The 10,724-nt window shown below is 40.7% G+C and overlaps 1 protein-coding gene across 4 annotated transcripts in view; it reads right to left on the bottom strand.

The window, feature by feature from the left end:
- LOC122971167 (caskin-2-like) overlaps nucleotides 1-8,543 on the bottom strand; it is a 65,748-nt gene extending 57,205 nt beyond the window's left edge. For all 4 annotated transcript variants that reach the window (XM_044337692.1, XM_044337690.1, XM_044337693.1 and 1 more), the window contains exons 1-2: nucleotides 8,436-8,543; nucleotides 3,744-4,262 (exon numbers count right to left, since the gene is read on the bottom strand). In XM_044337692.1, the coding sequence (XP_044193627.1) occupies nucleotides 3,744-3,837 (94 nt within the window). In that variant the 5' untranslated portion in view covers nucleotides 3,838-4,262; nucleotides 8,436-8,543. The remainder of the gene's footprint in view (nucleotides 1-3,743; nucleotides 4,263-8,435) is intronic.
- Nucleotides 8,544-10,724: the final 2,181 nt, after the last annotated feature.

Genomic DNA, 10,724 nt, shown 5'->3' on the forward strand with positions numbered 1-10,724 from the left:
TCAAAGATCTGGATCCTGGCAAAGTCATTTGCAGAGCCCTCACTGGCCAGCTGCAGCATCTGCTGCTTTCAGACACTAGAGGCTCTGACTATGGTGACAAATGTCTACACTTTGACAATGCTCTACAAGGGTCCTCCAGGATCAGCGATGTTGAAAGCAGCATGTGCATGCGTGTGAGAGTCAGTGTGACCAAGGGAAATTAAGACAGAAATACACAAATAGCCTACATGCCATTTTCTGTCCATCCATGATTCCGCTTTTAGGCTACTAGGACATATTTCGGCAAGATCCTGGTCTCACGCTCTTGCTGTGATGTGCAGGTGTAAAAACATGAGCCATGAAGGCATAAAGTATACTTTTTTCATTATATGTGGTCAGCTGATAAAGGTACAACTTTTATTAGGAGGGGAGGTCAGGAGAGGTGAACACACTTCATTTCACACACTTAAACATATTCTCTATGGAGGACAAAAAATGACTTAATTATCAATAAACGAATAAATAAATAAATGTATCCATATAATTTATACATTTCTATATATTTGCATTTCTATATTTCACATTTACACTTTTTCTATACACTTTTTCTATTACACTATTTTTCTATAACATTTCTCGATTTAATACATACATAAATAAATATAGAAATATAGAAATACAAATAAATGTAAATTTGTTGAAATGTAGAAATGAATTTCAGACATTTATTTAGTTAATTATGCTTTCAATCATTCATTTGCTTTAGATTTTATTGATTCTTTTATTTATTGATTAAAATATCGTTTGATTTACTTTAGCATTTATCGATTGATTGATTGAGTCATTTCTTGTCCTTTATTATTCTCACCTGGGAGCTGCCCAGTACAATCACAATGATGCATTTGTCTACTGAGCTACTGCATCAAAACAGATGGAGTGCCTTGCTCAGGGGCACCTTGATGGTAGTTTATAAAACAGTGGGGAACATTACTCATTCACTTTCCCCAGCCAGTTTGGCTGTCATTGGTTGTTCACAAACAGACAATATCACTTTTAATATTCTCTGCCAAGCAGCACTCGCTGTCTGTGTAGTGTGTAAAGTGTGTAACGGGCTTTTTCCTGACAGCCAAAGCTTTGTTCCCAGAGCTTGTCACTGAGCAGCCAGCCGTACTGATGAAAGGCCCAGAACAGATAACGCCACAAAAGAGAGGCTTCAACTTCACAGCCTGCTTGGCCTTAACTTTCCCCGGGCTTGGATAAGGGAGAACCCTGTCATTTGCAACAATACTGCTGTAAAGAGAGCTCGCTTGTCGCCTGACTTGGAATCTACGCAGATAACAAACTCTGAAAGAAGAAGAAAGCCCCCTAAAACCCGCTCAGCAAGATGCATGAGCTGCAGGGGTCTGCATTTAGGAGATTAGCTCGTGTTGTGCCGCAGTTTGAATCCACTTAGTTTCAAATTGTCCCTGACCTGACTGCTGGAGGGGCGACAGCTGAACCTGAACCCATGTTTATCTCAAAGAAACTGCACTTGGTTAAGAAGTAAGATCGCCCAAGGCAACAGCAGTGTTACCTCTATAATTATACAGGCCTGACGGACTCCCAGGCCAACGAGAACCCCCACCAGGGCAAAAAAATCTTTTTTCAATGCCAAAAATAACACCAAATATCTATTTATTTGGAAATCAATAATCATTTGCGCTTGGGAGCCTCTGTGCAGCGTGTTCCAAAACATGAGTCAACCTCTGTGTCGTTGCCTGGGAAACTCTTGATGCAGACTCCCTGCCCTCTCTGAAAGAAACAAAATGTTTTAGTTATGTTATTTACCTAATTTATGTGAACTCGTTTCATTGCGTTTTGCAGTCAGTCGTTCTGAAACCAAGACCGAAACCACAACACAAACGTCCATGGTCTTGAGACGCAATTCCATCTTTCGTGACGCAGTCCCCCCCAACATCAACCCGCTGCAGAAGCAGTCTGTTGAGCTCTCATTACATTACTGATGTAACAAAACTCACACAACCTCCACAAAATGACTCAGAATTTGATCCATTTGGTCCAATAACATTTAGAAAGTCTAGAAACGCCGCACGGTTAAATTATTTATTTTATTATTTTATTTTAAGTTGGCAGAGGGCTAACCAGAAGTTAGCCAGCTCAGCCGGCAGAAGTCTCTAGCACCCAATCAGAAGGCTTCCTTTGTTGCAGGCTCATCCAGTGAATAGTAGTCAATGAATACTGTTTCAATTATCTGATTACGCAACCAATAAAAATAAAACAAGTCTTGTTTCTTGCTTCTTGTTTCCCATATGATGATGTTGATAGGTCAGATTTTTTGAGTGGTAGTGCATTTCACAAATGCCAGATTGCGAGCAGCCCCACTCGTGCACATGCACTCGTTCGTGCACTGCACAGAGAAACAGATGCCTACTTTCCGCTAGCTAGTTAGCTGCTTTTAATGTAGGTTAAGATAAAAACCATGGCAAAACAAAGCAGTCACAAAAAGACGTCATGAGGAGCAGGAGGAAGAGAACTCAGCTCAAGTTCAGCCATCATTCTCAACCCAGACATCTTCTCCTGCTCCAGTTTCTCTTCAACAAGTGCCAAGTAGTGACAGCACGTACGTGGCTGCTAATGCTAATAAGATTTTTTTCAGCTGTTAGTCGGATAAAAACTGGCATCAGGGTCTCAGTGATGACATACAGACTGAACTCTTTGTCGCTGCTCTCCTTTGAAAGAGAACTGACTGACGTGTTGGACTATAATAAAATAATTTCAGTCTTCAACACCAAGCCCCGTCGTCTCCTGCTGTAATCATCAAAAGTAAGCTAATTTACAATTTCAGACTACAGTAGCCTATTACATGCATTACAACAATCCTATACAAGCTACCCCATCTGTCAGAGGAGGAAGGGGTCAGGATTAATGTGCGTGTTTGCGCACACATGCATGTGCGTGTGTGCGGTTTATGCAGCCGTCGTACCAGGCTATGTTCAGGTGACATTTTTAACGTTACTGAGCATGTTGGTGTCAGTGTACCTCTATCCATACACTTGACTAATGATGCTGTTGCATTTGTCAGCTGTGTGTGTATATGTGGCCGCCATGCCAGGCTACATGATGCTGTTAATGTTCATTTTGATGCCTGTAACATTACCTCTGATGATGTGTAAGGCTTGTATGATTAAACTGTGCTGCATTCAGGCAAGTATAGTTGGTCTATTTTGGTTAACGTATGCGTTTCAGAAGCAGATCAGAAAACAAGGAGGCTTCGTACTAAAATATGAGTAAATATACTTATCAACAGATGGAATTAGAAATAAAGGTCTCTCTCTAATATAAGCCTGCTTCCATTAAAGGCCTGGTATCTCTGCAGTTGAGGTAAATAAAGGTCCTGGCCACTATTAGAGGAAATACGGTAATTTTGTTTACTCGGTTAATTTGTAGACTGGTCTTAAGATAAGTGTTTTTTATTTGTTTATTTATTTTTGTTTACTTAGTTAATTTATGTGAAGTTAATTTACAAAGTTAATCCACCTTCATAGTGTTCTTTAGTGTTCTCATATTCCAAATTGAACTGTTACCCCAACCCCCACAGCCCATCCCACACCCCCAAAGCAGGGGACCTAGAGGAAACACTCAACAGCTAAGCTCTATTTCACGGTGGAAACAATTACACTCACAGGCCCAGAGCACAGAACAATCACACTGCATGGAAATAATAGAGTCAACTACCCCCCTGCCTCTCTTAGCTTCACACTCACTTGTTTTGTTGCACTTGACTTTGGAGAGAAGCTTGTGAGCCAGCAGAAGATCTCCACTCTTCACTGCTACCAGCAGATCCTGTTCTTTCCCCATGTTTACAGCCTTAACCGCAGACACTCAAACTGCTCGCAGCCGACAGCCAAGGTTTCTTTTTTTTGTCTTTTCAGTGTTCCTTCAGGCGAACTGTTTCAGCAAACATTTGTCAAAAAGTTAACAAGTAGCTGCTGAATGGCAGCCATAAGATGAAATTGGAGGGTAGAGAAGGCTTAGCAGCATCTAGAGAGAAGGAGCGTCAGGTAAACTGGGCCGGGACGTCCTCTTGCTCTTGTCATTGGAGTTTAGGTCCATGTCCTGTGATGTGGTCCAGCTGTTTGTTAGACACAATCTTGAATGTGGAGTTACAGTAGGTGTAGTAGAGGTTTAGTTGCCTGCGGGGCTGAGTGTGTGTTCATAATCTGTCTCTGTTAACCTGGAGGCAGCAGCCCCAGCCAGACCTGCCATTACACTGCAAGGAAATGCTGGAGAAAAAAAGAGAAAAAACACTTTAAGTCTATGATCATTTAAAAAAAAAAAACATTCAATAGAAACCGTAGCCCTTTCATAGCATGACAACACTATTTGGGTTGTTTCTGCTACCCTGTGACTCTGTATAAATAACATTTTTGACCTTTAAAATGCAGGACTGGGTTTTGAATCTTAATACGTTTTGTTAGTTTGTAGCACTGGGAATCAAGAACTGTCAAGTACCAAAACCTCACACTGAATCAAATGTATTCTACTTATTCCTTCATCACACAAGTTCTGGTTAAAAAACATATTTTGCTAATTTGAAGCTAACATTTATTCAAAGCTTTTGTATGGCTGCTTAAGTTTAGACATTATTGTTGGTTCCTTCTGTTAAATGAAATACTGTAGTCCTGGTTTCACTGTAAACATTCTGACTATAGCCACAGTTTTTTTTTAAACTCTCAAATATTAATCTCGGTATCAAAAATCCGGTATTAGTTGGACTCCTTTATTGATTCATCTGATGATGTTTTGTTCCGATTAACTGATAAATCTTTTAGTCCAGAGGTTCTCAAATTACAAACCATTAGGGATGCACGATATTATCGGCCGATAAAAGCTCTAAAATGAAATATTGGCATCGGCGAATTCTGCCAATTACGAGAGGCCGATACGTCGCCTTCTCCTCCGCCACCTGACTACGCTTCCCTCGACAGACTGTGTCACCCTGCTTCCTCCACAGGTTCCACTTCACTCAAGCTGCCCGTCAGACCCGCTGCTTCTGCTCACTTTAACCTGAATAACAAACCGGGGCTCAGTGCTCTGGTTGGATCCACATGGAGAGCCAGGCCTAACGTTAGCTGGGAGGCTAGCAGAGGCTAGCTGGCTGTGCTTCCCTCTGGCAATGCTGCGGCTAACACTCCGCTAGCCTCTCAGCTAATGTTTGCCTCGGCTCTCCATGTGGATCCAACCGGAGCACCGAGCCCCGGTTTGTTATTCAGGTTAAAGTGGGAAGAAGCAGCAGGTCTGACGGGCAGCTGAGTGAAGTGGAACCTGCGGAGGAAACACCGGGACCGTCAAGGTGAAACAGTCCGTGGAGGAGCTGCTACGTTCGGTTGCATAGATAGGAAACACTTCGTCTGACAGGATGTACCACTCTGTGCAATTAAAAAAAAAAACTTCTTCTTTTTGGTTTATACCAGCGGTTGGCAACCAGCGTATTAGGTGCATTACCGCCACCTTCTGCTCCGGAGTGTGGACCAGAGATTAAATGCAACACATTAATCCTGTCTGTCTAATGAACTCAAAGAAAACTCTACTGCTCCACCCACTTGACAGGTTCATTAAAGTTTTAATGCTGAGCTCCTGAACTCCAGTCTCCCTAAGTTCTTCCTTCATATATTATCTTTCTTGATCATAGTATAATCTAAGCTTGCATGCATTATAGTCTCCTCAGCCAGCTGGAAAAAAATATACGCATATATCGGTATCAGCAATCGGCCACAGTGAGTTGAAAATATCGGCATATCTGATATCGGCAAAAAATCCAATATCATGCATCCCTTCAAACCATCTCTGTGTGTTGATTTACTGTCCGAATCAAACTTGAACCGGAATCTTCGCAGCATTGCGAGCAGCAGAACACTCTTTGTTATTCCCAAATGAATCACATTCATTCAATTGTAGATCTGTTCCACATTTTTCCCCCTGGTCATGTGCACCACCCTTGCTATGGCTTTACGGCCCCCGGTTTAAGAACCAGTGGTTTAGTCAATAAAACATCAGAAAATGCCCGTCACATTTTCCAACAGCTTGAGGTGCCATCTTTAAACTGCTTGTTTTTGTCCAACCAACAATCCACAACACAAAGACATTTCATTCACAGTGATATAAAAATGAAAAGTTGTAAATCCTCACATTTAATGAGCTGGAACCAGCAAATGTTTGTCATTTTTACTTGAGAAACAATTAATCAGTTGTTGTTGTTGATTACTTTTCTGTACATTGACTAATTTATTAATTATTAGGAGAATTATTTGTGCCAGTCCCTCTATACCACAGCATGACTTGTTCATGTTAACAATGCATCAAGAGCAAAGACCAGAACAGTTTTTGACAGATGAATGGTGTCAGGATCAGACATTTGACTTTAACCTGACCCAACTTGTGTTTGTTTTCTCTGATCCAGGAAGCCTGCTCCCACAGGAGTGTGCAGCTAATCTGCACAGGAATAAGTTCTCCATCCATTGATAACATTCCCCGAACTTTAAGGAAGCAACTCTTCAGTCGAGCGTGTCTGGCGTTCTGCCAGCTTATGTCTTCGGAAAAGTTTAGTATTTTTCTCTCCAAGAAGGAAAGTGAAGCAGGGCTGACCGCAGCGTCAAACCCAAACTGCCTGAATTCCCAATCGCATAGGACACCAAGAGAGGAAACGACACTGAGGGGACACAAAATAACCAGGAGAAATGTTCTCTAGCAGGGGTATGAAGACAGTCCCTCTGGGTTTGTCTGTTTCTACCACTGAGGAAACATCAAACAGGCTGTTTCAGTGAGCCACAAAGCCTCCAATTAGAACATGAGTCCATACTGGGTGCAAAACAAAACCACAATTAGGAATCCCAATGAAGCTAAGAGGCAGTCTTGGAGCAGACAGTGCTAGCAGAGCACTATCTTCTCTCTGAGTGAGGAGTTACTATGGAAGAAGTGGAGAAACTAAGCAGCATCCAGACATTGTGACATTTTAAAAAGGCCACTGAATTTGTTTTGCAGACCTCAGAGTCATTTTTTATTCTCCTTGTCATCCCAACAGACATGACAACTGCACTCAAGGACGTATTCTTTTTCAGCAGCAGGCATTTATCTTTGATATACTTTGAATTCATGATATATGTAGTGTCCGGGGTACACTTTGCAAGTCAAAAACATGAGTAGGCTATCTCGTCTACCAGCCTATTTAGGGCTGTTGGGCAGATAGTTCAGTAATTCCTCTGGACTACTAGGTGATTGTGCAGCAGTGTCGCCCAGCAGCAGATGCCAATGCATGTCTTTGCACTGACACATGATCTAAAACTAGCCAGGCACCTTGCCAGGCAGTAAACAACTGCATAGCACTTCGCTGACATGGGCCACAATGTAAACAAGGAGTCCGAAATGGGCTTGTTAGCCTAAATGTCAGCTGACAGAGCAGTAGTCAGATGGGATTTGGAAGCTTTGAGTGACTTTTTTTATGGAATTCTCGAGTGGCAGGTGTCACACATGTAAGAATGGATACAATAAATGCTTCAGTCAGCACTAGACTGTAATAAAAATAATCATTAACAAATCTTTCAGTCCTAAAATTATTATTTCCCACAATCAAGTAAAAATATTTTAGGAAGCAAGTGACAGCTTCTCAATTTTTTTGACAACCTGAAAATGAGATATTAAGTCCTATGATCGAATGACAAGCTAGATCAAGGAGCTCAACTTTCCTCGTATGTAGACTGTCATACCAAACCCACTTCATAAATGAGCCCATTTAAACCCACATCGCTTATCAGAGAGCGTAGACATCCATTACATCAATATTTAATAGCTTTAAGATATCATTTCTGCTGCTTGTAAATTCGGCATATATGAAATCCACAAATCTGCGGTAACGTTAACGCCTCCGGTTTTCCAAGTACTTCACCTGCTATACATGCGGTCCTCTCCAAAATATACCGTGTGGCGGAGGTAAGAAGGATAAAACAGTTGCTAAAAAGTTATTTTATTGAAATAAGGTGCTGTGTGTGGATTATACATGTGCCGAATTTACTAGAAAACGCTAACTGTTGGTTAAAAGTTATGATGTATTTTCTACTGCTTGCTTATAGGTGAAAAGAACAGGAAATGTTAGGTTTTTGACAGCGCTGTTGTTGTATACCAGGCAAACTCAGCCAGTAACCCTGCTGCCCTTTAAGACATATCTATAAAAGCTGGTGTGTAGTTTTTCGTCGTGTAAATCCTCTTACGTTTCGCTTTTTTCCTCGTTTGCTAACTGTCTCAACTGTCAAGGTGCTCCAGACTCCGACGACTCTAGGTTACGCGAAAAACCCCAAACACGCGCTCTACCATCTAAAACGCGGCATTATGTGTATAAAATAAGGTGGTCTCAGTCAGCTTTTTGTGAATGAATGAGTTTATAAAGAGAGGACTGGTCTCACCTGTTCTGGACGGTGACGGCAGGTGGTGACAGACTGATGCACTGTAGAGTTACTGAGGGAGGCGCGCTGGACGGCACGAGACGGAGGCGGTAGCGTCAAGTCAGTGTCAAAGATACATACAGCTTCCGGTACCACCTTTCAAGGTAAAGCTATAATTGATAAACGCGCCACAAAAATCTACAATTTTGCGGTCAAATTTGTCTTTTGACTTGTTCAGAATATGCTTTCCCACTGAGTGTAAACAAATTGTGTGCATACAGGACGAGTCACCGTCAAAGCTTTTCGTAGCTCCGTCTGCTACTTATTTGTGTTTTTATTTTGAAGGTAAAATGACATACCTTGTGTTATCATAGTACCTGTTATCTTTCATAACTGCGACTAACTTTACAGAGCTCAGTGATTTTAATCTATTCCTGGATACAACACAAATTCAGTAATCCCGGGACACAGTAATTAATGAACAAATCAACCAATGCAGGGACACACATTGATCCCTTAGTTTCATTTACCTCCAGAGACTCTGTTGTAAAGGTTTTGCTGTTAATAGAAGTTGACTTACCTGTCTGAACTCTACATGGGTGGCTTCAACTTTAACTGTCACTTGTCTTTCTAATTTAGTCCACTTCAAGCCAATATTATGAGGAGAATTAAACTTGCTTGTCCCTGGATGAGACCCCCAGGGGTCCCATGAAGAACCCTTGGAGATGTTGAAGCCCCAGAGACAGTGTGATTATGCGGTGGCGACATCTGCTGGGTAGACGCTGGTACTGACATTATTCGCCACAACCTCCTTATATCAGTGTTTCATTCATTTAATGTATTAGAGCAGTGGTTCATAAAGCGGGGTCCGGGGATCCCCAAGGGGTCCTTGAGGGGGTTCCAGGGGGTCCTCAGCAAAAAGGAGAATAATTTATTCTCACTATAATTCCATTCATAAGTAACAAAATGACAGACTGTATGACTATTTTGGTCATGGGTTTCATACACTTTCTGTAATAAAACATCTAAAAGCAAAAATCTTATCAAGTGGGGGTCCGTGGTCTAATTTGTGTCAGATTAGGGACTCTTGACATGAATAAGTTTGAGAACCACAGTATTAGAGGACAAATATGAAATAAACTTCTCTGTACATTGGGAGAAAAAACTCAGGACAATCCTCTGGATGCAGTTTTTCAAAAACTTTTCGTCTGGATTAGAATTTCATAATCTTCTTTCTTACAATCCAGGATGAGAAGGATTTAGCTAATTCTGAATGTTTTGGGGGTTTTTTTTTATAACTTGTCAGGATCATTTTGGTACAGGTCTTCTATAATATGAAGCTAGCAGATTTGTAGTCTATAAATAGACCTCTATCTCAACATGTTTTCAAGATAAAAGAAATAAATCACTATGAAGGAAATGATGAGACAGTGTGTGTGTGTTCATTTCATTTAGTCATTTCCATGATTGTGAACTTCAGGAAGTTTTATTAGATAACAAAATTCCAGTCATAACTTCCCATTCCTCTGCAATATTCAGCTATCTTCATTTTAAAATGTAGCCTAGTGAGACAAGATCAAGATTAAGCAAAGTGTAATGCTAGAGTTCAGACAAATTAAACATTCACCCTTGATTAATAGTTTATTTCTGAGTTTTTATGTATCTGTTTTGACAGCCTCCTTAGCAAAACTAAACTAATTCGATCACTTAAATCTAAGAAATGCTGTGAAAAACTGAACTGTAATGTGTGAAGACATGATATAGTTTTTCAGCAATTTCACCACCCAAACTTTAGCTAAACTTCCGCATCCAGCTAAAGAATACATTCTGAAGGATACATTTGAAGAAGGTTGTTTTTGAGAAAAGGCTCCACAGAGACATAATATATGTGGAAGTTTACTGTTAAAGCTCAGAACGGTTTCTTCTGAAGATATTTTTAATAATGGAATTTTGGGGGGCGGATTCCACTCTGCTAAGGAAGTTTGGGTTTGGAGGAACTTCAGACAGCATATTTCCTGAGCATTATTCACAGATTTCTTTTCACAACTCTGTTTTCTTTCATGTACTTATATATCTTGAGGTTTTTGCCACTCAATATTCCCTTCTGAAACCCCACAACTGCAAAATATGAGCAGAACACATTTTATTCACAAGGTCAACTGTAAAGAATAAAAACATGAAAACACAATCATCACAATTCAGGATCCATACTTGGAGAGGAGCACCACAGAACAGTCTAAGCAGTTTATGATATACATACTGTAGCAGTAATCAACATTTATATAATGTACTGTTCAGTGCAAAAATATC

Source organism: Thunnus albacares, chromosome 20 (genome assembly GCF_914725855.1).
Source record: "Thunnus albacares chromosome 20, fThuAlb1.1, whole genome shotgun sequence".
In the NCBI taxonomy this organism is placed as follows: domain Eukaryota; kingdom Metazoa; phylum Chordata; class Actinopteri; order Scombriformes; family Scombridae; genus Thunnus; species Thunnus albacares.